The sequence below is a fragment of the Mus caroli genome, unplaced genomic scaffold (genome assembly GCF_978045245.1).
Source record: "Mus caroli unplaced genomic scaffold, Mus_caroli_1 scaffold_4, whole genome shotgun sequence".
Lineage (NCBI taxonomy): Eukaryota > Metazoa > Chordata > Mammalia > Rodentia > Muridae > Mus > Mus caroli.
Window position 1 is genome coordinate 104,073,754 of NW_028227259.1, and position 27,025 is coordinate 104,100,778.

The following is a 27,025-nucleotide window of genomic DNA, read 5'->3' on the forward strand; positions in this document are numbered from 1 at the left end:
TGACATGCATATGTCTGTGACAGCCCAGACTGACCTTTTCTTCTGTGACAGCCCAGACCAACCTGTGCCTCTGCTTTACTGTTTTCTTATCTCCTCTGGGCTGCTTCTCCTCTGAACAGTCTTCATGTGCTAATGTAAGTCGTCTCTGAGATCTACCAAAGCCTCTTGTACTTATTAAAGAGCCTGCCCCACGACAGGACTCCGCAAAGTCACTAAAGCTCCCTACCAGCCTTGAGATCCCTGCTGGATCAACCTTTCCTTTAACTCCTCTCTGAACACAGTTCTGGAAGGACTCTGGCCAGCCTGAGCATGGCAAACATGGCTCTGGCAGGCCTTGCCCCCCCCCCATCCCTCTGCCTTGCTAAAAGCCAGTTGAATTATACTCCTAAAGCTAGCCACCACAAGGCCTGTTTCCTTATTTGGTCACTTCCTCTTCCTGAGGCTGACCACCAAAAGTCCAGCTCTCAAAGTACTGAAGTCCAGCAATCAAAAGCCCCCTTTTGCTCACCTAATTAACATACCTAATCAAAACTAACCAATTCATCCTAACACGGGGTCCTTTTTCCCCCTTATAAACTGCCATTTGCCTAGTTTGTCCTTTCTCTATCCAGAGGCAGTCCTTTGTCCCTCTGGGGCAAATACCCCTTGACCCTCTCCTCTGTTCCTTTCCCCTTCTCCCTCTTCTTTAATGCTCCCATCTGCATGCTGGATGACAGGTCCCCCTCCCCTTTTTTCTATTAAAGGTCAGACCTGTGGGCTATATCCTATGACTTTTAGAGAGTTCTCTTCATTCTCTGAATGGTCCCATGGGCTCCAAGTTCTTGGATAACAGGAAGGGCTTTTGAGCATGGATCTAACTTGTGCTCCCTTTTCCTTCTGGCCCCAAGTCTTAAGAGAGGCAAGCTAGCCTCTCCACATTAACTTACTTGCCAGGTCAGAGGCTAATGTGGAGGATGTTGCCACATCTCTCTTTCTTGTTGCAATTGCTCTGCTACACAAACAAGTTTCTGCCTGGCTACCATCTCAGCCTCAGATGCATTTCTAACTGCACACCACACAGGCTAGGTGACCTCTGCTGCTGCAGCTGGCAATCTCATCCTTGGGCACTAATCTCAGACTGCAAGGTTTCCTCGAAACCTTTACCCAATTCCAGGGCATCTCTGTATTCACACAGTGGACCCCACTCACCAAGGTGGCATGCCACCACATACCAGAGAGAGAGAGAGAGAGAGAGAGAGAGAGACCACATCCTGGGATTCTTGCCACATACATTCCTATTCCTCGTGGCTCAGCCTTAGTTGCTCACTACCAAGCAAGAACCATGCAACCATGGCACAAAGACACACTAACTCACACCAGGAAAGGTCAACTCCATGAGAATGCCCCTCTGCAGATGTCCCCTCCCCAGGCTGCCTCAGCCTCTGCTGCACGCCTTGCTGCCCACAGCCAGGACCATGCACTCAGTCTTCGTCCTTAGTTCTGTCAGGCACCAGTTATGTTGTATGACTAAATGTTTCCTGTGGAATTGCTATGTACATGTTTCTATTCGACCCAGATGGAAGACCCACAATAGACCAAAGTACAGAAACCGCCAAAGTCCAACTTGGTGGGCCAATGACCTTTATTGGGGTTACTATAGAAATGTGTGTGAGGACTTAGTTACAGGAGCAGAAATGACTCATGCACAGTGCATCACCAAAGCCCAACCCAGCATGGGTGACAGCTCACAAAGCTGGGAACCTGGAGCACAGTGCACAGCCTGCAGGCAGTGGAAGAGGTTGGAGAGGATCCTCCCAGGTACCTCGGTTGGTCTAAACCTCTTCCAGGCAGCTTGGCTGGCTTCTGCCTTTTCCAGGGAGCTGATCCACTCTTGAGAGTCTTCTTTTCAGCTTGGCTTGTCTGAGAGGGATTCTCAGTTTGACGGCTTACTCTTGGCAGGAGGGCCTAGTGAATCTGGTCAGTTTCAGGGACTTCCTGAAGGTATTTTGAAATCTTTTCACCTTCCTGTTTAAGGAGCTTTCCTTCAAGATGGACTGTTTTCATCTGAGAGCAAACACAATAATAGTTCATATTGAAACTTAATATTCAAAAGCTTATTTGGTATCACTTTGACAATATAATGTTCAACCTGTATGATATAATGTAGATTACAGCATGTATTGAAGCTCTCCTTAGGAACAGAACCAATTTATCAAATAGGCTTATGCAGTAGGAACTGGGTAGTCCAACAATGGCTGACCACAAACCAGAAAGGCTCAGAACCTATAGCTCTTCAGTCTACAGGCTGGGTGTCTCAATAGTGCCGCTCTCATGCTGAAGGCCTAAATGATTCCTGGAGAGTTACTAGCCTCTAGTCCATAATGGGTGTCCCAAAAAGCTGGATTCCATTGTCAGTGAAGGATAGTGGTGGTGGCCGCTGCAACAGAGTGGATGCACCCACCAGCCAGGAGCAAAAGAACAGCAGGCAAAAGTATCACTGCTTTTTCCTTGGGGCCCTCGAAGTCTGGGTCACTGTCCAAGGTGCTGCCAGACGAGGGAGGGACAAGCCATTCCCTCCGCTAATCCTTCCTAGAAATACTTTCACAAAATCCACTGGAGGCATCCCTTGATTCCAGGTCCAATCAAGCCAAAAATAGAAATTAGCTATCCCACGGCATATTGGAAATGCTTATGTACTGCAGCAGCTACAATGAAACCTGTAACTCATTCTGTAGGACATAGCATATGTCCGGATAACTAAAAGATTGGGTCCCTATACATATACTATTTTCACACAAAAGTAAACTCACAAGAGAATTAAAAATACTAAGTAGCATGCAAACCATTTAGTATGATAAATGGCTGGTATATTAAATGGCTTCCATGCTACTTAGCATCCAGCATATAAGTAATACTCTCGAAAAACCAAAAAAAAAAAAAAAAAAAAAAAAAAAAGTAATACTATACAAGTGAGCAAAAATCTACTTACACTGGTTTTCTTCTGCCCTTAATACACCAACTCATTGTAACCAACTAATATGAGTCAATTGTATAAAGGTGTGATGCCATACTAAGTATTATGACTTATCTTCCTACTGTAAGCAGTTTTTCAAAGCGCTTAATAAAATATGGTTGGTCCTTTAAGTGAATGGCTGAGAGCCCCAGTTGGAATGGACACTCTGCGTCACACGGTGTGAGAGTGACACCCACATGGACTGGAGGAAGCACTGGTGTTGTCTCTTACTCCAAGAGAGTCACAGGAACCATGCAAACATGTGCCAAGGGCTTGGTGGGGCATCAGGGGTCACAGGGGACAGGAATCAGAGCATTCCCAAGACATGAGACGCATGGCAGATGACCCCACGTGAAATACGAATTGCCTTTCCTGTTAGTAGAGAAAATCTGCACCAAAAGAACAGCCCATGCCGTGGAACTAACCGGTAAGGTGAAAATGGCCCATTCTGGTGAAATCTGTGCTAAGTCGGGGAAGAAAACACAAACCCTGAGCATTCCCTGTCTGCTGCTTAGCCCTGGAGAGTAGCCTACATTTTTAATGCCTGTTCTAAAATATTCATCATCACTAAAACTTAAAATAGACCAAGCTGGTGATAATTGCAGCTGCCTGACACAACAGTCCTCTCTGCCCCCGTGTCCCACAGTCTGAAGCAGTGGTTCTCAGCCTTCCTAATGCTGCAACCCTTTAATACAGTTCCTCATGTTGTACTGACCCCAAACCATAGAATTATTTTCACTGCTACTTCACAACTGTCATTTTGCTACTGTTAATAATTGTAAATATTTGAGGAAGATAAAGGTTTGCCCTGGTTGAGAACGACTGGTCTAATGAACCAGGCTATGAGAATCTGTTTCATTATTTGCTAGGTTAGATGTAGGATTTTCTCTATCATAGTTTCCTGTATATCTTCCCTCTCCTGTCAAATTAGAGACAGGTACAGAGGACATGTGTCCACATAGATTTGTCTCATAATTCCTTCTAATTAACTGGGCACTGAGTATTACAGAGCAGAGAAACTAAACATGGAAAAGGTGTTTGACAACCAGCTCTTTGGGCAGACAGGCCTGTGCCCACAGAACAGTTAAGAAAGAAGTTAACACACAGGCTCCTCGTGGCAGTGTGAGGCGTTGGTGGCTTTGCTGAGTCCTGAGACATAATAGCTTTGTGATGTCTGTGAAATAGCTGAGGCTCTAGCAGGTCTGAATAATTTAAACCTGGTAATTGGGTTTTTTAAGTAGTAAAGCAATCAAGAAGAGATAGATGCAAAGAGACAAACATGTCTGTCTGAGAAACGTGAAGGCAAATATTGCAAGATCTCCGTTGAGCCAGAAGTACTAGGGTAATATTAACAGGAAGCTTTTCAGACCTGAGCAATCCTTCATAGGACACATAAGTGACAGACAGAATTGTACGAGTGAAAAGACTAAGCTTACCCTGGGAGTGGGCAGTTGTTCTCATGTGTATTCTCCCCTGAAAGAAAGCACAATGGGGTGAAGATGGTTGGTCCAGCCTGGGCTCCTTCCAGCAGCCTGGTGTGACCATGGTAGGCATGGGCCATGGTGCTGTCTTTGTGCTTGTAGGAGGTAGGACGTCTGCTCCAGCAGCAGTCATGTCAGGCCAGAAGGTGGCCCTCCTACCACTCTGCCTGACCTTGCCTGAGCAGTGAAAGCCAACCCCATGAAAACTATTATGGGTGGAGAGATGCCGAGGCCCCATGGCAGCAACAGTACCCCAGGTAAAGAGCCTGCATGTCTCACAAAAGATGCCTATAGAGTACGGAGGACTAGATGAAATGGTATCTTCTATCAGAGCCAGCCTACCCCCCACTGCCCTTTTGACGAGACAACTGGTATAAGGAATGGATCTTTCTGTGGTGTGTTGGACTAATCCCCTTCATATTCCCTTAGTTTCCTAAGACCAGTTAAGGCACTTGCTTAGAACCGATGGTGGTAACCTTTAGAGAGCCTGCTCCCCATCTGTAAAAGTATTTCATTATCTAATACTAACCCTTGAGTGTCTTAGAGATATAGAAAAACATCTGCAAGAACAGTAAAAACGGTAATTAAAGAGTCTGAACGAAGGCACCATGCGATGGCGGAAAGAGGCACTTTCAGGAGCTACAAGGTTGTTGAATGGGAATTCCATTATCACAGGTAGGCTACTCTGGGACTTATTGGCCATAAGACCTCTGGCTTGGTGGATGACATTATACTCTGTTGTGGGAAGTGAAAAGATTAAACTGGAGCTGAGCCTGAAGTTCCCTCCTGAGTGGTTTCCAAGGTGGTGGGACACGCTGCAGAGGCTGCTGGGAAACAATTCTCACCAACAATCCTGGACTCTGTGCTATACTATCAACGGGCCAGACAAGGCGTGCTCACTAGCAAATCAGGAGCGTAGCCTCTATAGGTATAACCAACTGCTTTGGGACTGGATTTAAAGCCCCAGGACAAAATTCATGTCTGGTATTATAAGCCAATGCAAAATCTCATGGCTTGGGAGGTCATGAGCCCAGTGGAAAGCAAACAGCTATTGTTTTCCTAAATAGATACAGTGTGCCTGTCAAAGAGCATTCTGAGCATTTTTATTTATGCCTACAGTGTATTCCTGTCAGCCTTGGTCATGGACATAAGCTTCCTCTTTCCAGTGGGTGGTGGTTACAGCAGAGACGCATAGCTGCTCACAACACTGAGAAGTGGCTGTTGCTATGGCACAGTGGCCCAGTGCTCAGCCACAGTGGAAGACAATAATCATACATCTGCGCCTCTCTCCCAACATCCCCAGAGAACAGCAGGGAAGAGGCTGAAAGATGCCAGAGCTGCCAGGAAGGGCAAAGTGCTATGCAGCTCTTTCCTCCAAATTCAAATATACCCTCTTATGGGAGGTAGGGAGGTTATTAGGACTGAAGAAGATAACAAAATGTATAATATTTGGGTCATTGTAAATATAACCAAGTTAGGATGAGGTCATATTGAATCAGGATGGACCACAATCCATCTTAATACCCAGAAAATACCATTTGACTACAGAGGCAGAGACTGGACAGAAATATCCATAAATCAACTCATCTTATTATGAACCCAACAAAACCCAGTTCTAACCACTGTCAGAAGAGAAAATAAATCACAGCCCAGTACCAAATACTACCAGTATCTACTACCAAATACTAGAACAATGCAGATAAGAAGAAAGCATCATCAAGTTGGATTAAATCCCAGCAGTGAAACATTGTCTTAACATTAGAAAATTAAAAATATTATTCACATTAAAGATTAAAGATTAGCGTAGTGGCCCACGCCTTTAATTCCAGCACCCAGGAGGCTGAGGCAGGGGCATTTCTGAGTTCGAGGCCAGCCTGATCTACAGAGTGAGTTACAGGACAGCCAGGGCTACACAGAGAAACCCTGTCTCGAAAAACAAAAAACAAACAAAAAAAAGATTAAAGATTAACAGAACTATATAAGCATCTCAACAGAATCAAAAAACGTATTTGATAAAGCTTACACTAACAACTCTTAGCAGGCCAGACATTCTTAATCTAATACAGAATAACCTTTAAAACCTCTAGCAAACCCTGAAGCCTCATAAAACACTCAAAGAATCATTTAAGACAAGACTGTCTGCCATCTGCAACCATACTCAGCATTAGTTAGACACCCTAAACAGATGGGAGATGGATGGATGGATAGACAATAGTTAGATAATAGATGACAGAGATATATGATAGATAGATAGATAGATAGATAGATAGATAGATAGATAGATAGATAGATAGAGGCATATGATATAGATGATAGGTGATAAACAGACAGATAGATGATAGATAAAATGCTTTAGAATCAAAAGGAAGAAATAGTCCATTCAGAGATCATATGACTACATTAAGAATGAAAACGAGGGGCTGGTGAGATGTCTCAGCGGTTAAGAGCACTGACTGCTCTTCCAAAGGTCCCGAGTTCAAATCCCAGCAACCACATGGTGGCTCACAACCATCCGTAATGAGATCTGATGCCCTCTTCTGGTGTGTCTGAAGACAACTACAGTATACTTATATATAATAAATAAATCTTTAAAAAAAAAAAAGAATAAAAACGAGTTGAGTGCTATGGCAGACCCCTTTTATCCCAGCACTCAGGAGGCAGAGGCAGACATATATCACTGAGTTCAAGGCCATCCTGGTCTACACAGTGAGTTCCAGGCCAACCAGAACTACATGGTGAGATCCTGTCTCATGAATGAATGAATGAATGAATGAATGGATGGATGAAAATAAACCATTAGATGGTAAGAGATTCTTAGATGAATAATATAAAATCAAGGTATAAGAATCTACTCACTTCCATTAACTACTAACAGAAAGATAGGAAATATTTAATAAGTAAGGTCTGTGAAGATGTCTCAGTAAATGTCTGTAGTGCAAGCATGAAGATCTGAGATTTCATTCAGCATCTACGCAGAATAGAGTGGGGCAGGCAAGGAGACACAGCTGAGAATCTCAGCACTGGAGGGGCAGAGATGGAAGGATCCTGGGGCTTGCTGGCCAATTAGTCTAGCCACACTGGTCAACTGCAGGTTCAATGTGAGATAAATAATAGAGGTCATGGAATATCATACACGAAATTCAGGGGGGTGGAACCTTGCTGGGGATAAGGAAATGAGATTAGTAAGAGAGCCTTGTTGCCATGTTCTTATGCCGAACTTTTCGAGAACCAGGGGTCCCAATTATTCCCTCTTATTTACAGATATTAGGCTGTAAAACAAACTTTCTATAGAACTCAAACTGTTAATATCTCTACAAAGATGCCTAGGACCAAACATAATCCAGAGTTGGTTCCTTAGTGACACAATGACATCTTCAAGAACTAAGGTCCTCTCTGGTCTCACATTTATTCTGCAATCCTCATGATATCAGCTAGTTCAGAGGGACTGAATCAGAGATGTGCAGTTAGGGAGCAGCAGACTATATTAATGGAGCCTTCTGATGGCCACTGAAATTTAGGAACCATAGCTCAGGGCTAGATACTCTTGACAGATGTGTGTGTGTGTGTGTGTGTGTGCGTGGGCGCGCGTGCGCGCGCGCGCGCGTGGGTGAGTGCTTCAAGTGTCCATCCATTCATGGAAAATACAGGGACCAGAGAAGGGTTGAGGGCCACAGAGGAAGCCAAATGTGATTCCATTCAGGAGAATAGGAGAGTGCCATAGATCAGAGAGGCCTTTTCAAAAATAGCAAGAAAATGAGACAGAGAAGTCACAGTAGCCCAAAGCCACTTAACTGATTAGGACTCATTTGTTGCAGATGAAGTAAAAATTCATTTTCCCAAATGTCAATCTAATAAATATGAAAAAAGCCAACTCCTTCTTTTCCAATTACAAATATGCCTACAGGGTAATTGTAATTTTAAAGAGCCTTGGTGTGAACAATACAACTAATTCCCTTATGGTTCTTCAGACTTAGATTAACCGAGACTCAACATAACCCACACCGTAATTCCTCTTTACTGTGGTTATTGCTTTTCTCAAAAAAAAAAAAAAAAAAAAGTTTACCAACAGTATCTAAGGTCATACCTTTAACTACTGCTTTGGGAGTTTTCCAAGGTAAATCAGAAATGAATATCAAAAGACAGAAAGTAAGTAATGTAAAGGTAAGTAACAGACTGTGGCAAGTATTTGCAACATGTAGACTAGAAATGGAGTTAATATTTATAGTAGATAAAGAACTCCTATTAGTAAAATAAAGACAAGTAAACCCAACCCAACCAAGAGCTGAGTGGGACATTCATTCATGCTATTGTTAATTATTTGTAATTTGATATTTGTATACTGGCTCCACACTTCTCAGTAGTCTGACCTGGAACAATCCAACTTCTCATTTTCCCACCAAGCATAAACAGATAAAACAGAACCTATTTCATAGGAGCTTTGTAAATAGCAAGGAATAACATATATAAAACACAAAGACAGTGCAAGCCTGCCTACATGGCAGGGCGCTGACCCCCAGTGTGACCTCAGCTCTGTTTTCTGTGCCCTATCTGACCACATGACACTAATTCAATATGTACTTGGAATCTCTTCTCTCTAAGTTCTTAGGGTGAGTTCCTGATCTTAAGGCCATTTATAGGAATTTTTCTGTGGTCTCTATTTCAAGCTACTCTTCTTTATAGTCATGTTTCTTCCCAATCTTGCCTCCCTCAGCCCCAGGGGGGAAAAAAAACTAAAGTTGGATCTTATGAACAACATATTTAATATTATGGAATATTTATGAAATATCATCAAATAATAATAAATGCACAGTTTTTGTCAGTGAAGGAAGCAAATAAAAATTTTTCTAAAAGTTCCATTGAAGGGGGGAGGGGGGGCTAGAGAGATGGCATAGTGGTTAAGAGCACTGACTACTCTTCCAAAAGTCCTGAGTTCAATTCCCAGCAACCACATGGTGGGTTCATATCCATCTGTAATACAATCCGATGCCCTCTTCTGGTGTCTGAAGCCAGCAACAGTGTACTCACATTTATAAAATAAATAAAACTCTTTAGAAGAAGGAGAAGGAGGAAGAGAAAAGAAAGGAGGGAGGGGGGAGGGAGGGAGGGAGGGAAGAAGGAAGGGAGGGAAGAAAGAAAAGAACCTTTTAAAAAAGTTCCTCTTTTTTAACAATTAAAGTCAAAGAGGATTAATCAAAGTCTTAGTATCAAAGAACATTCTAGAAAAAAATGCTCGGGCCACATGCCACGTGGCTGTCCTACAGCAGGTTTAATGCCCCATTCTGTAAGGAGACTGAAATCAGAGGAGGTAAGATAACTAACTCCCTTCCCAGGTTAGAATGGGGCAGCATCACTGCTGTCTCGCATCGAAGGGATGAGAAAATGAACACACCCAATGCTTGCGTATGATGTGGCAAGGTGAAACTAACCAGGAACTTCTTACCCACAGCAGCCTGTCATGTGCAGTTTGAATACAAAAGCAGAACATAGGGATAACTTTTCAATCGGCAAGTCAAGAAAAAGAAAGGTAACGTTCATTTGGGGCACAAAAAAACAAGTTTCAACAAGCTAATCTCAGTACCGAACGCATGCTCAAGACAACCCCACCGATCTGATGTGCAAGCAGCTAGAGCCAGCTCTGGAGAGAGGGCCACAGGGAAAGGAGTTCCACTAGTTCCTGGTCGGCTCCTCAGCACTGGATAGACCAGCCTCTCCACCAAATCCCACACCCCCTCCACAAACATGCTAACTCTGGAAGGTTTCTTACTCTTTTCAACATGCGCAGTGGTGTCTTCAAACCACAGGGAAATATAAAGTCACGGCTCTTTTCACGGCTCCTGTTTGTAGACTGAGCCTGACCTGAGATAGCCTAGTTGGTTTGAAGCAGTACAGTCCCACACTCACTTGCTTTAGCAGGTTTTGGCCTTAGCTAGAATGAACAGCAGTTTTCAAGCCATGCATTGAGTAAGAGCTCCCTCATCAGGCCCCAGCTAACACGCTGGTATGTTAGCAGTCTAAACTGCTTCCTGCCTCCCACAATAGGAAAGTTATGTCATTGATAAGCAAAAACTGCAGAAATATATGCCAGCTTTCCAAAAACTTTCTCCAAAGCCATATGACCCAAATTCTCATTTAACAAAGGCAAGGCGTTTTTTGTGAAAGTAGAGAAAATACTAAGGTTTAAAACTGTATTTGTTTAAACCCATCTGTAATCCTGAACACATCTCTTAAGCCTATTTTACTCACCATCTTTAAGATGGGATGACCTTTAGTAAGTCCCCCTTTTCAGAATTAGAACATTTTAAAGTTCACTTTTTATTACATCTTATTTAGTGGGGATGGTTGAGCTTTGAAACCTTCAAGCCCACCCTTAGTAATATACCTCCTCCAACAAGGCCATGTCTACTTCAACAAAGCCACACCTCATAATCCTTCCCAAACAGTTCCCCCAGCTAGGAAGTGTGTATTCAAACATACACCCATGGGTGCATTCTCATTCAAATGAGTATACTGAACAAGTTTTAAGTACAATTTCAAAGCTGTTGGTTCCTGCCAAGGCATGTGTGCCACCATTGTACCTTTAGGGAAATCACGCCATGCTGGTCATTGCTTTAGTTCATAGGCATCAGACCTCAGGGAGGAAGCCTTTAGGTCAGATCCAGTTCAGAGTCTCTAAGTCCTGTGTCCAAAGTATATGGTCTCTTCAGCAATCTGGATAGGCCCCACCTCCCAGTGTGCCATCAGCTGTCATCTAAGCCTTGAGCTCATGGATCTATGAGGGATGTTATTCCAAAACATAGCAAGCCCCTTATCAAAGTTTTGATCTCTGTTTATTTTCTGAGAGACAAAAAGAATATGAATTCAGATGGGAGGTAGAGGTAGGGAGGATCTAGGAGGAGTTAGGGGAGAGTAAACCATATCAGAATATATTGTATTGTGGTGATTTTAATGAAAATGGTTCCCATAGGCTCATAGGGAGTGGCACTATTAGGAAGTATGGCCTTGTTGGAATAGGTGTGGCCTTGTTGGAGGAAGTAGATCACTTCAGGGGTGGGCTTTGAGGTCTCATATGCTCAAGCTAGGACTAATGTGGCATTCATTCCAGCTGTCTGTGGATCAAGATGTAGAACTCTCTGCTCCTTCTCCAGGACCATGTCTGCCTGCATGCTGCCATGCTTCCCTCCATGATAATGTACTAAACCTCTAAACAGTAAGCGAGCCCCAGTTAAACATTTTTCCTTTTAAGAGTTGTCATGGTCATGGGCTCTCTTCACAACAATAGAAACCCTAACTAAGACACCACACAAGCCCTACAAAACACACACTCTTCTAAACAGCTCATGGAACTGTCTCCAAAGCAGATCATATAATAGGATATAAAACAAGCCTTAACATGTATGTGACATTAATTCTTCTATTCAAAGAGGCACCAAAAGGATTCCTCATCATGATCTAGTAGGGCTCACTCCAGCAATGTAGATACACAAATCACTAAGTGTAATAATGTGTCATATAGATAAAGTCAAGGACACACACTCCATTCCTATTCAATGCATGCTTGAAGCCTTAACTGGAGCCCAAGATGAGTGAAGCTAACGAAGGAGAAATAGGAAAGAAGTTGTTTTATGGATGTTTTTGTTTTTTGTTTTTTGTTTTTTTGAAGAAGGCAGGCAGTTGGAAAGGGTAGGTCTGGGAGGAGTTAGGAGGAAGCGCAGGGGGTGGATGTGATCAAATACACTGTATGAAGTGCTCAAAGAATCTAAACACTACATTACATTTTTTTTAAAACTATTTTTTTAAAAACTAGAAATAGATCTGCCATATGACTCAGCTATACAACTTCTGAGTATTTAGCCAAAGAATATTAGCCAACGTATTTAGCCAAGTCAGCATGTCACAGAGGCACCTACACACTGCACTGTATTGCAGCACCCTTCACAATAGCCACTTTATGGAACAAAACTAGGTATCTAACAGCAGAGAAATGTATAAAGAAAATGCAGCTTACATTATACAACACAGTCTTTTTCAAATTCTTTGTAAATTTTATACATGCATACAATGTATTTTATTCATATTTACCCCCATTGGTTCTCCCCAGGAGTCAACCCCCTCCAACATGGCTCCCTTTCGATTTCCTGTCTTCTTTTTTTTTTTCAATTATAGACCACTGAATCAAATTAATGCTGTGCTCAATTGAATCATTTTACTCCTAAAGGAGAATGATGCTATGTCATTTGCAGTCGGTGTCTACAACTGGAGATAATCATGTTAGGTGAATTAAATCAATCTCCAGAAAGACAAATATTAGGTGTTTTCATTCATTTCTTGTTTCTGGGTTATATATAAAACCATACTCATGGCAAGAAAACAGAAGTAAATCAAGCATGGCCAACCTTCTGACACTGCAACAGGGCCTTGTCATCTTCAGAACTCATGCTCAAGAACCATGCAATCGAGTTACAAAAGAAAGGACAAAAAGTCTCATGCTTCAGGTAAGTTGGCCACTTTGTGATGGGCTGTATTTCTAGCTGTCCTCAGCTGCTTCAGCCACACATGGCCCATGGCACACAGGTTAGATACACCTGGTAGGGGACAAAGGAAACTGTGAGAGGGAGAAAAGATGGAAAGGAAAATATGGGGAAAATATGCTTAACATAAATGCGTCTTTATACAAAGCTTCCCTTATATAACATGTAAGTGAACATGCACAATGGGAACCTAAATAATATTTTTAATCATATTTAATCATATTTAAAGTCTAAGTCATTCATTTTTCTCCTTTAACTCTGAACCACTCAGGGTTTCAGACATGAAACTACTCAAGGAATTTTTAATCAGAAAAAGATTTAATGAGAATTGTGCTCTTACTGGAGTCACTGGAGCAAGCTCTAGGTGGTCTTTTAAACCCATAGTAGACTTTACAGAGCTAGTAAATCTATAGACAGAGAAGTAGTTGTCCACAGGAGAGGGTCACCAAGGAAGTGGAGAGAAGCTTTATAGAGTAAACAATTTTAGCTATTCATTAATGGATTGTCTACTATACGAGAGGTCTAAGTACTTACAATGGGCTACATTATTCAAATCCTACAGTTGGTTCTCCCTAGTCCTTCAGATGAAGTTTGTCGACACAGCTTTAATTCAGAAGTGCAATGTCAAACTGTCAGAAATAAACATAGAGTTTTCATTTTGGCTCAGAGAAGTGCTCAGGCATGAAGCCTGGGAGAGCAAGTCCTTGACACCCCTACATCCCACTAGAAGAGTGATAGAAGCACACACTGTGCCGCCCTGCAGGTTAAAACTTCCCAGTTAGCTTCCTGTTTGAAATATACTAATCTAAAATAAACAATAGCTTTATTGTCAAATGACAATATTTAAATATAACGATAGTTACACTCTTCACAACTATTTAAATCTATGGTGTAAAAGGTTTAATGTCAAGCCAACAGTATGTGGTGTAGGCTTGATCGCTTGCTTATTTGTTTTCAAATACATAGAGAGGACGTTCAAGCAAAAACGTTTGATGATCGCTGACCTTAAGAAGAAAGCCATCTGGTTTCTGCAAGCACCTCAATTGTGAACACAACCCTCCCCAGTCAGAACTGCCCTGATAGGTAACTGTTAATATTTGTAAAAAAAAAGGAATACTAAGGCACACAGTGTTTCTGCTCATGAGCTATGCTCTATTACACAGGTTTATAGAAGTAAATGCCCAGATACAGTTATTATGGATATACAAGTAAAAGGTACATGCATACTTATTATCTATAATTTACTAGACTCCACATATATTATCCTATTAATTCTCCATATGTACACTCTGAGATAAAAGGGAAAACAGTACCAGGTAATACATTCAAAAAGCTCTGTCACACAACCCCCAGACTGTTTATCACTGAAGCCTACACGCTGTTCCTCCTACCCAGGCAGGTTCATCTTCCTTCTACCTCAGGTTCATGCTTACGTGCACGTGTTTGAGTCTGAAGCAGGAAAGCACTCTGAAACCCACTTTGGAACACTCCTCACAGTTGGTAGTACTTAGAGTCCCTGCAGCCGTCATTTGACAAATACACTGAAATAATGTAACAAGCAGGGTGCACTAGAACCACTCAAAACCCATGCCAGCCTGCAGATGGGCGCAAGGTTACTGTGTCTCCAGCAAGGTATTCGCTCTGCCTAGATCTGTAAGAGTAGTGTCTTTCCAAACCCAAGAAATAATGAGCCTGCCCAACCACCTCACTTCCGACAAAAGGAATCAAAAGACTAAATTAACGTCCTGCCAATGTCACGGTGGTCACATGATCAGTTAGTGCCTGAGCCCAATCAGAATCTCCAGTATTGTAACAAGTGACTGACAGGCTTGCAGATAGAGAGATACACTCTAGGCAGCTTCTTACACATGTCCCCAGCACTGGGAAAGCATTCCCATATGCTTTCAGATATGCAACTGGAGGTTCAGAGTAAATCCAGGCTTGGTTCTGGTCTCATCTCTTGTCTTCAGACTTTACCCACTGCTAGTATTTGCTAATGCATCTATCTCAAACTGCACACAAGTCACTGGGAATCCTAGCTAAACTACAGTCTGACTCAGTCAGGGAAGAAGGCTAAGATTCTGCATCATTTTAACAAACTCCCAAGTGGTATAGTGTTGACAACAGACCACACTTCCAGGTTATCTGACTTAAGCCTCAAAAGCCTGGACTTGTGCACTCTAACCAGTGAGGCAGCAGCATCCTCTGACCTGTTGGGATGGAATCCTCCCCATGCCTCGGTGCAACAGTAACAAAGAAAACTACTCCAGAGACACAACTGCCTTAGATCTGCCTTTTCTCTTCTACTTAGCCTTATGCTGCTACCTATTGGACTACTAAGACACATGCTGCATTTTTCTCATGTAAGAATTCATGAGATTCTAATTCTCTTGGTTCATTACTCTCTATGTTGCTTTTGAAACAGAACTCTACCACCAAATACAAACTCAATTTATATAATGTTCATCTCCTTCCAAGTCCGTCCTCCAAACTCACCATTAGAAAGGCTATGAATTTCAATCTAGCATACAGCCCCAGCCAAACGCACTCCAAGAACATAGAATACCTCAAGAGATAAGCTATATTGAAGAATCTTTTTCTAAGCAGGGCATGGTGTTTCATGCCTTCGATCCCTGCACCCAGAGGCAGGAGGATTTCTAAGTTTACCAGACTAATCTACATAGTGAGCTCTAGGACAGCCAGGATCACACAGGGACCCTGTACCCCACCCCCAAAAAAGCAGGAGGCTGGCAAGGTGGCTCAGAGGTTTAGAGCACTGCTTGCTCTCCCAGAGGGTTCAATTCCCAGCACCCATAGTTCACGCCTGACTGTAACTCAAGCTCCAGGGGATCCAACATCCTCACACGGACATACATGCAGGCAAAACACCAATACACATAAAATAAAAATAAATTAATTTTAAAAAAGAAACTCCTGTTGAAAGAAAGAAGAGGAAGGGAGGGAGGGAGGGAGGGAGGGAGGGAGGGAGGAAGGAAGGAAGGAAGGAAGGAAGGAAGGAAGGAAGGAAGGAAGGAAGGAAGGAAGGAAGGAAGGAAGGAAAAGAGGGAGGCAAGGCAAGACAAGGAGAAACAGGCGAGGCAAGAAAGTAGCAGGAGTCCTCCACTCTCAGTCTCCACAGTGATGAGGTCACAGGTGCACACCACCACGCCTGGCTTTTGGTCTGCTCAGCTTAGGATCTGAACTCAGACCCCCAGAATTTCACAGCAAGAGCTTGACTCATCAACCTACTCCCCAGTCACCCCTTGGGTTTTATGCTTTCAGCTCTGGGATTTCTCTGTGTTTTCTTTTTATATGTTTTTGTAATATCCTCTATTTGGTGAGATACTATAGCACATTAATCCTCAGCACAGGGCTGTTTTAAAGTGGAGTGTTTGTCTAATAAACCGAACATCTGGGGTGCCATAAGGACAGTTCCTCTTGGCTGTTTTCTTCTCTTTAAAAAGATAATACTCTCATTTCTAGGTGTGCTTCAGTTATTTTCAAAGACTAGACATTAAAAATAATCTGTGGCTGGAGAGATGGCTTGGAGGTGAAGAGCTCTTACTGCTCTTGCAGAAGACCTGAGTTCATGTCCCAGCATCTAAAGTTCTACACACACACACACACACACACACACACACACACACTTTAAAAATAAAATTAAAATGATGTGGAAACGCTTGCACTCAGAGCCCCGGCTCCATGTGCAGGACTTAGTGCCTTTTGTGAAGTTACTCTGGAGAACCTACCCTCCTGTCTCCTTGTCCTGTTCAGGAGTGCAGAGATCTTAAGTGAAGCCAGAGGTGAGGATTCAGGATGATGCCCGCCCTTTTCTCAGCAGACTCTCTGTCCATCTGTCCACACAAGCAGCTACAGTGTCAGACATAGGACAGCACTGTCCAAGGACACGTCCAGCACACGGAGCTCAGGCTACAGCTGCCCCTCTTCAGTTTCTTGTTCATCTGGTGTTTGCCACAGTGATGGCTTCCACAAAGTTCAAATACTTACCTACAACGACAATGGCCATTAGACAATGGTCTCCTCCCTATTTCTAGCACTGAATTAGAAATGCATCAAGCTTATATGGTGTGTTTTGCCTGGGTTGCTTTGTGCTTGGTTTGCTTTTGAGACAGGGCCTTCTTATATCACCTGAGTTGACTCTGAACTTCCTGCCTCAGCCTCCTGTGTGCTGGCATCTCATGTGTGACATGTGTGTGTGCAGAGAGAGAGTCTCAGATTCACTCTTCATCGTCTGGTGGCTGACAGGCTTCCCTGAAGCTTGTCATTATTGTTTCTAATAGTGGCTGGAAAGTACTGGGAGGAACTAGAACAAATCAGAATGCCAGAGTTCACTCTTCATAGAGACGCAGCCAATTTTTTCTTGAATAAAATATCCCTGAGATACTAAAAGCCATTGGTTAATTTCTAGAGCTCTGAAAATGTTGGTTTTGAAAAGAAGTTGCAGGTTTTTTTTTTTTTTCACTGTTCTTATGAGGAATTTTTCTAGCCCTTCTCACTCTGTCATTGTGCTGACACTCCTGCATAATGTTTATGCTAAAAATAATCTAACTTTATTGTGAAAATGAAAGCACTGGGAAGTAGCCAATCACCACTACAGCAGAAATGGAAGTCTGCAGCTGTGAGGTACTGCAGACACGGCAGAGCCTGAGTCTTCGGCCTCGAAGGCCCTTGCAGAATGTACACTGATTGCCAACAACCTCCGTCCTCTTTAATGAATTTCCGCTACCTTAAACGCCAGCATCAAGATAAATGAAAGGGGGCTGGAGAGATGGCTCAGTGGTTAAGAGCGCTGACTGCTCTTCCAGAGGTCCTGAGTTCAAAGCCCAGCAACCACAACCATATGTAGTGAGATCTGATGCCCTCTTCTGGTGTGTCTGAAGACAGCTACAGTGTACTTATTTATAATAAATAAATAAATCTCGGGGCCAGAGTGAGAAGGAAAAAAAAAAAGATCATCTTTGACTACATGTTGTAAGTTGGAAGTTAGCCTAAGCTACATGAGGTCCCATCTCAAAACAAATAAGTAAATAAAGATAATGACAGGGAGGCAACTTCAGCCCACAGATCCCCACCGTTTACTCAGTACGGTTACTTACTTAATTCTAAAGATTGGTTCCTACAATTTTTTACTGCAAATATGCCTTGACTCAACTACCATATTTTCTACATTTCTAACCATCAATTTATAAACTTTGAAAATCAACAGAATTAATGAGGAGTTGGTTGAACACAGTTAATGTCTGAAATGAATTACGAGAAAGAAAAGGTGTAGCCTAGCCGAGTGGATCACTGTTGACTTGTGAAAGAAGTGGCCTTTAAACTGAACGGAAGAGGTTAGCAAAGTGTGGGAAAGATTACACATCCAAATTTCTATCATGTTTAACTAGCGTAAAATGATCTCAGCTAGGTCAGCAGACTTTAATTGGCAGTCATGGTAGTTAGTGTAGAGAGAGTAGGGTAAGAAAGATAATAGAGTTGGAAAGACAAGGGCAAACCTTGAACAGCATGCAGATGTTAATTAACCCCAGCCTGTACCTCCAGTTAGTGTTACCTGAAAGGAGAGTTCATACAAGAGGCTCACAACTCAAGGTATGAGACTGTTATCAAGTCCTGAGTTAACAAAGGATACAAAGGGATATGAGGAATTTCAAAAAAAAAAAAAAAATTCAAGGTTCTGAAATGCATTCCTTCACCACTCTGGAGAGCTTTTCCATACTTCCTCCAGGGGGAGTGGGAAACCAGCCTCAACCTTAGACAACACTGCCCCTTTTGAACATGCTTCATGGCTGTATTTCATGGACTAGATATCTAACTTCCAACGTAGACAACACTTTCCAAAACGTAAGTCATGGAATCCTTGTCCCAGAAGCTGCCTACATCTATTTAAAAGTTTCAGTGACACCAGTTTGTATTCCTTTCTGAGATTCACATACCATGTTCACTTACTAAAGATCTAAGAGGGGCTGGTGAGATGGCTCAGTGGGTAAAAGCACCCAACTACTCTTCCAAAGGTCCGAAGTTCAAATCCCAGCAACCACATGGTGGCTCACAACCATCCGTAACGAGATCTGATGCCCTCTTCTGGTGTGTCTGAAGACAGCTACAGTGTACTTACATATAATAAATAGATAGATAGATAGATAGATAGATAGATAGATAGATAGATAGATAGATAGAGATAGATAGGTAGATAGATAGATCAAAAAAAAAATCTAAGAATTACCACAGCCTAGAAATCTGCTCCTGCCTGCTATGGTGGTGCACATTTTTAATCCTAGTAGTCAAGAGGCAGAGGCAGGCAGATCTCTCCAAAGTCTGAGCTCCAGACCAGTCTGGTCTACAGAGTGAGTTCCAGCACAATAAGGGCTATGTAGTGAGACCCTGTCTCAAAAACAACAGAGAAGGAAAAAAAGAAGAGGAAAGAAAAGGAAGGAAGGAAGGAAGGAAGGAAGGAAGGAAGGAAGGAAGGAAGGAAGGAAGGAAGGAAGGGGAAGGGAAGGGGAAGGGAAGGGAAGGGAAGGGAAGGGAAGGGAAGGGAAGGGAAGGGAAGGGAAGGGAAGGGAAGGGAAGGGAAGGGAAGGGAAGGGAAGGGAAGGGAAGGGAAGGGAAGGGAAGGGAAGGGAAGGGAAGGGAAGGGAAGGGAAGGGAAGGGAAGGGAAGGAGGGAGGGAGGAGAGAGAGAGAGAGGAAGGAAGGGAGAAAGAAAGAGAGAGAGGAAGGAAGGAAGAGAGAAGGAAGGAAGGAAGGAAGGAAGGAAGGAAGGAAGGAAGGAAGGAAGGAAGACAAAGAAATCTGTTCCATAATTTAGTATACATTTACATTTATCTGGTAACAAATTTATCCCCAGACAATATCAATTAACCTCTTAGTATTACACAAATAGACAGGAAGGAAGGACAGAAGGAATATGGATTGATAGATAGATAGATAGGTAGGTAGATAGATAGATAGATAGATAGATAGATAGATAGATACGGAACTCTGGTCATTTTAGGATCTGCATGTTTGGAAACATCTACTCACCACAGAGCTGAGCTGTGCTTGTGGAAGACAATGAAGCAGGAGAGAGCATTCCCGAGCCACTCCTGCACTTCCTGTCCAGTTCAGTTGCCTCTTTAATTCCTAATGCACTGAAGAACTAGCCTCAGCCCTCTCTGCCTCCCTTCAGGATGTGCAAATGGCTTTTACTATGGTGAGTCAAGGCTCCTGTTAAGCCTGTTATTCTGGAACACTCACAGCATCCATCCCCTAAGTCTAAGCCAAGTAACCAACTAGACAAAAGAAAGCAACAGGGAGAGAGCAAGGTGGTACATGGGGACCTTTTAGTGTGGCTGACCTAAGGTCTGTCCCGAATGAGCACAGAAGGTAACATAACTGAGGGGCCATCTTCCCCCAGAGCTCATTTCCCCTGGAGGGCTTCTTGGGTTCTCCCCGGCAGAGCTACAGTTTGCTTCAAAGCTATGCATGGTGCTCCCTCTGCTGGCTCTGACATAGCCCGACTACAGCTTAAAGCAACTACAGTGAAATAAATGGTCAGTGGGTGACCCTTAGCACTGCTTGCCACGTCTCTTACATTTGACTATACTTCCCAGCAAAGATGGAACTCAACCTTTTCTCTAGCTTTTCAAATGGTTTTAGGGGAGGTTAATAAATCACTGTACTTTTAAAGCATTCATTCCACACATAAGCCTACACGTAACCCCAAAAGCAGGATCAAACCTGGATTTCTACCTTCATTTCCTTTACTTTGGGTCACCTGCTTACCTCTGTACATAGACTCAAGCAGCGTCTGCCTAAAACCCAGGCACACCTAACCTATTGCATTTCCTTTCGCACCTGTCTTTGTAACGGTTACTGTTGCTGTGATGAAACACCATGCAAAGCAATTTGGGGGCTGGTGGCATTTCACTCACAGTCCCATGTAACAGTTCATCATCAAAGCAGTGAGGCCAGGAACTCCAACAGGGTAGGAACCTGGAGGCAGAAGCTGACACAGAGATCCAAGGAGGGGTGCTGCTTCCTGGCTTGCTTCCCATGGCTTGCTCAGCCTGCCTTAGAGAGCTCTAAGGTGTGATACCGCCCACAATGGACTGGGCACTCCCCCATCAATCACTGATTTTAAAAAATGCCCTACAGGCTTGCCTACAGCCCATTCCCATAATGGTATTTTTTTAATTATGTTTTTATTTAAGAAATTCAGGAACAGAACAGGTATTTGTTATGGAAAAGCAGGAAACAGTTTTTATCCACTAATACTTATTTTAAAGTATTTCATTGTAAATGGCATCTTACCAGTTACTTTCTTCAACCCTATGTCGTTCAGGGATGGCTGGAGCATCTAAACATTGACCCTTCACTATTGACCACCCCAACAGTGAGGCTATGTCTAGGGGGATTGAAGGGAATGCCAAAGATCCGAGGAGGGTGACCAGAGGACTTGAGGAGTTTGCATTCGGGAGTGCTGCAAACATAGCACTCCTCTTTCTTATTATTAAGGCAACAAAACATGATTGACATTTACAGTTAGCTTAAGCACTGTAAGCACATCAAAGGAACACACCTGGTATTCTACCTTAGGAATACAATCTTGGTCCTGCTAAAAAGCCAAGACTCTCTCTCCCAGGCCGCCATCTCTCCCACAGAGATAGTGTGAGCATGTCAGGGCATCTCTTCCAGTTCTTTTTTTTTTTTTTTTTTTTTTTTAGGTTTTTCGAGACAGGGTTTCTCTGTGTAGCCCTGGCTGTCCTGGCACTCACTTTGTAGACCAGGCTGGCCTCAAACTCAGAAATTCGCCTGCCTCTGCCTCCCGAGTGCTGGGATTAAAGGCGTGCGCCACCACGCCCGGCCTCTTCCAGTTCTTACTTCCAAGTGCCTTCACTTATCATAGTTCATGCAAGTCTTTCAAGAAGGCTACCTTGTTTGAAGACCATTCTGCTCTCTGCCCTAGCCTTAGTTCACATTAAGTTCACAACTTTCTTAGGCTCCCACACTGCACATGCCACATGTGACTCTACACATGCCATGTGTGACACTAAACATGCCACATTCAACACTATACATGCCACATCACACATGCCACATGTAACATTACACCTGCCACATTCAACACTATACATGCCACATGTAGTACTACATATGTCACGTGTAACGCTACACAAGTCACATGCTCTGCACCTCTTCTCTGTCCTCCTTTAAAGCTGTCTCTGGCAGTCTATGGACAGCACAGTAGAGATACCATATCACTACCATGTCCCTTCTGTCTGGACCAGCGCCATGTTCGACAAAACCATGAACAAGATCCTCTCGGAAGCTCTGGGCAGTCTATGAGTTTTATAACTTCAAGAGTGGGGAATGAAGGAATTGCACAAATATTGATATATTTGTTTTGTTTTCAATACATCCCAACTGCAGTTTCCCCTCCCTCCATCCCTCCCAGTCTTCACTCCACCTTCCCTCTCCCCTAGATCCACTCCTCCTCCTCCTCCATTCCCCTTTAAGAAAAAAAAGGGGGGACCTCCCAGGGATATCAAGATAGAATACGACGAGGCACAAACCCTCATATCAAAGCTGGGAGACCCAGAAGGACGAAAAGAGTCCCAAGGATAGATGAAAGTCTGAGACACCCCCACTCCCTCTGTTAGGAGTCCCACACACTGGAATGAGAAAGGAGCCAGAAAGAAAAGGCACCAGCTAGTTTTATGTCAACTTGACACAAGCTAGAGTCATTTTGGAAAGGAGAACCTCAACTGAGAAAATGTCCACCCCAGTCTGGCTTGTGGTCCAGCCTGTGCTGCATTCTCCTAACCAACTATGGATATCAGAGGGCCCAGATCACTGTTGATGGTGAGACCCCCACCTGGTAGTCCTGGGTGCTCTAAGAAGGCAGAGTGTGACAGACCAGCCTGACTCCATTGTGAGATTAGAAATCACCTTATTACAAGGTCAACATAACATCCATTCCTGTTTTCTGTAAAACTTAGGTCCGTGCATGTCTTGAGCCATCTTCTGAAATTCGACAGTCTTCACACCCCTATATTCTGACCATACCTGACCTTCACCCTGATGATAAGCTATTCTGACAAATAATTTTGAGATGTTCTGCCAAGTTCCTGCATAACTGAAAACCCTTGGAGTGGCCCTGCCTAGTCTTGCAGGTTTTGAGCTATATGAGCCTCACTTTCTCCTGTTTTCTCCTATTCTCTAAACCCCACTGTAGGCAGATAGCCCTTTCAGGAAGAAAATAAAGCTTACTTAAATTGACTAAAAAATTTGGGTCAGTCGTCTGTATTCTCATTCGGTGGGATTAGCAGGTGAACAAGCCATAAGGACAAGCCACTCTGCAGCACTCTTCCATGGACTCTGCATCAGTTCTTTCTCCCAGGTTCCAGCCTTGAGTGCCTGCTGTGACCTCCCTGAATGACAGACTATAAGCTGTAAGGCAAAATAAGCCATCTCTTCCCCTAAGTTACTTTGGTCATTACAGCCATAGAAACCCTAAGATAGAAAAGCTAACCCAAAGGAAGGGCACATAAAACTATATGGAAGCCTACATTCTCACAACCCATTTTTTTTTTAAATTGGAGGGATGGCAGGATACATACAAAATTTTAAAGTAGGGAAGGATGCTGGAGTTTAAAGGCATTAGCAGGAGTGAGATGGGATAGGACAGGAGAATATTAGCATTAACTGTCGACATGGTGTGGCCTAGAATCTCCTGAGAAGGAGTTTCAAGTGAGTCTTCATTAGGTTGGTCTGTGGGAATGTCTATATGGAGTTTTATTAATTGATAACTGATGTAGGAGGCCCAGCCCACTGTGGTTTATTTCCTGGGCAGATGGTCCTAGAATCTATAAGAAAGTTAGCTGACAAAGACACCAGGCACTTCAGGAACGACACCCAGGGACCCCTGAGCTGGAGCTGACCTGAATTTTCAGTCCCTGAGGACTGCTCTCATGGTGCCAGATGGTGTCATGCAAGCTTCCAAAGGGAGGAAGCAGCCAGCAGTCCCTCCCTCCAGCTATGATGCCTAGGAAGCACATGTATGACCTGCATGACGGGATAATGCTAAGGGTGCAGGGGTGGATGCTTAACTTGGCAATAACCAAGAGCTGTCTAATTAGACTTAAGACCCACTCAACAGGAGACAGCACCTGCCTGGTCCTGAAATCTTAGCTAACTGCTCAGTGCTAAGTCATGGGTATTAACAGAGAATCTACTGCCTCTCGTTTACTAGACCCTCAGATCCCTAACAACATCCTACAAACAGTTGTCTCAATACCCATCAATAAGTGTAGTCGGCACCCCTCATCAAGGAACTGTCACTTTGTAACAAAGAGAAAACCACAATTAATCAAGTTGTGGAGTCCAGCCCCAATGGATACCTTCTGTAAAACACTCTCATGGAACCTAAGGCTAAGGGGATATTGTGGAAGAAGAAGGATCTTAAGATCCAGAGGATCAGGGAGTTTGCTGTGAGATGGTGTCTCCTAGTAACTTCAAAGACTGCACCCAGAAAGTCTCACCCACGTGACTGGACAAAGAGGAGCTGAGCAAAGACGACACCGATGGGCGTGCCAGCGTGGGTCGGGGAAAGCCCGTGAGCCCTCATCCTTACATGCAGAACTCAGGGCAACCCAGAGAGGCTGGGAACAGTAGCAGGGAAGGACACACCCACTGATGTCCAACGCCCAACAGCCATCTCTGAAAGCATACATACAAGGAACACCATATGGAGTGAGCAGGTTATATTTAGGAATATATATGTACATGCATGCAATGTATGCATGCAGTAACAATTAGTGAAATAAGCCATTGGTTTGGAGGAGAGGGGAGAGGGGCATATGGGAGGGTTTGGAAGAGGGAAGGGGAGAAAAGAGAAGGGAGAAACGCTATGGTATAATTATTATAGTCTCAAAATACTAGAAAAAGGAAGCAAACAAGCTGAGCCGTAACCTCACAGCAAGGCCCTGTTGCTGAAGGAACATTTACATATGTTATTAAACATGGAAAAACCAGACTGATGCCCACATACAAGATCTGCCCCACTGACTAGCACTTGTTGTGCTGAGAAGTAATTCACACACTACTGGAGGGGAAAAGTAATAGCCGATTTCACAAAGCTCCAAACATAAAACCTACAACAGAGTCCAGAACCTGCAAGATGTACTGATGTAGCACAAATGATATGGGAGTGGCCAACTTTTAGATTTTATGTGCATGGGTAGTGTGTGTGTGTGTGTGTGTGTGTGTGTGTGTGTGTGTGTGTGTAATCTATCATATCCCCTATATCAGATGATATGAACCACCATGTGGATACTGAGAACTTAACCGAGGTCCTATGCAAGAGCAACACATGCTCTTAACCACTGAGCCAATGCTACAACTCCAAAGATATATTAATTTGATGAGTATTTTGGCTGCATGTATGTCTGTGCACCACATGATGCCTGGAACCCACAGAAGTCAGATGTTAGATAGCTTGAAACTGGAGTTCTACATGGTTGTAAGCAGCTATGTAAGTGCTAGGGACTGAACCCTGGTCATCTGCAAGATCAGCCAATGCTCTTACCCACTGAACCATCTCTCCAGCCCTCCAACCACTTTTTGATTAGATTTAAGTCCTACTTCATGAAATGGAACTCATATATGACACTAAAAGTGGCCAAGATCCTGGGTTTGGATAGGTCATGGGCCTAGGGGAGACATACTACCATAAAATGACCTCTAAGGACAAATTGTTATGCCCACCGAGCAGAGCGCTGCTCAACCTCGTCAGAGAAGCTTTTTCTTACAGTAGATGATAATTAATACAGAGAACCCCAACTGGGCAGCCAGAGAGTGAGACTTTGGAGCCCTTACGCCCCTAATGGGGTCCCTGCTTTCCTTTCAATGCTGTGAACATTTTCGTCACCGCAAGCTGTGACCAGCTTTGTTCAGCGTATGCTGTTCTGTGAGTAGTTACAAAACAACTCAGAGATGGTCTTCATGTTCACATAGCCATATGCAGGCTGGGCACAAGAGGTTCCTCCAATGCTTGCTTAAATTTAAGTGTGCTGCATGCGTGCATGGTGTGTGTGTGTGTGTGTGTGTGTGTGTGTGTGTGTGTGTGTGAGACATGCGTGCACATGTAGATGCGTCTTCCAAGGTTGCTCTCCACATTTTTTGATGCCAAGACTCACCAGACCTAAAGCTTATCAATTCAGGTAGGCCAGTGAGCTACTAGGAAACACCTGTCTCCACCACCACTCCACTTCTCAAAGGGAATTACATGCTCCAACCACCATGCCTTTTTACTTTTTTTTTTTTTAAGCGTGAGTTCTGGGGATTCGAACTCAGACCTCCGTGGGCAGACTTTGCCTACTACCCCCAGCTTCGCAATCCGCAATCCTAGATTGTGACTGATTCACACGTAGATGAGGCCTGAACAGTTAAACAGCTCTTAAATGGTTTTCCAGACTACCCAGAGCACAGAGAGACCTCAGGAATCCTCAGCAAGTGCAAGGACCTCGCCTAGCAAGCTCACAGGCTCTGCGGGACCCACAGATGGCCCCGCCTCCTCCCCTGCCAATCAACCTTCCCTCGCGCCTGCGCGGAGCGGCGGTCCGACTGTGGCGGGCGGTTAGGAGGCGGTCCGCTTCTCTCACTGGCCTGCCGGCTATGACGATCACCTACAGCTGCGTTGCTAATGGCCGAGCGGTCCTGGCGGAGCTGGCCTTGACCGGCGGCGCCTATCAGGTACCTACGGGTCACGCCTCGGCGTCTGAGGGTTCGGTTCCTCGAGGCTGGCGCACTCCGGGCCTCCCCTCTGGACGCGGGGCGACCTGGAAGGACTCAGGGACCGGGAGGCCCCGCCCCCTCCAGAAGCGCTGCCTCCGAGGAGGAACTGCGCCTGCGCCACCCAGCGGTTGGGGCTGGTACTGACCGCGGCCGTCTGGCGGAGATTTATAGCCATCTCCAAGTCGATAGCCCCATTACAAGGAAATGACCTGCAGTTGAACACACTTA

General features: G+C 43.9%; 1 protein-coding gene and 1 long non-coding RNA gene across 2 annotated transcripts in view; one reads left to right on the forward strand and one right to left on the reverse strand.

Annotated features, from left to right (window-relative positions):
- Positions 1–1,615: 1,615 nt before the first annotated feature.
- LOC147005300 (uncharacterized) lies at positions 1,616–26,824 on the reverse strand. The gene is made up of 3 exons (XR_015046955.1): positions 26,764–26,824; positions 12,867–13,055; positions 1,616–2,043 (listed from the first exon to the last, which is right to left on the reverse strand). It is a non-coding gene; the product is annotated as an uncharacterized LOC147005300 (long non-coding RNA).
- Positions 26,622–27,025, forward strand: part of LOC147005301 (uncharacterized) — a 43,756-nt gene continuing 43,352 nt past the window's right edge. Inside the window, exon 1 of the mRNA XM_085836893.1 lies at positions 26,622–26,755. Within this exon, the coding sequence (XP_085693019.1) occupies positions 26,678–26,755 (78 nt within the window). The 5' untranslated portion in view covers positions 26,622–26,677. The remainder of the gene's footprint in view (positions 26,756–27,025) is intronic.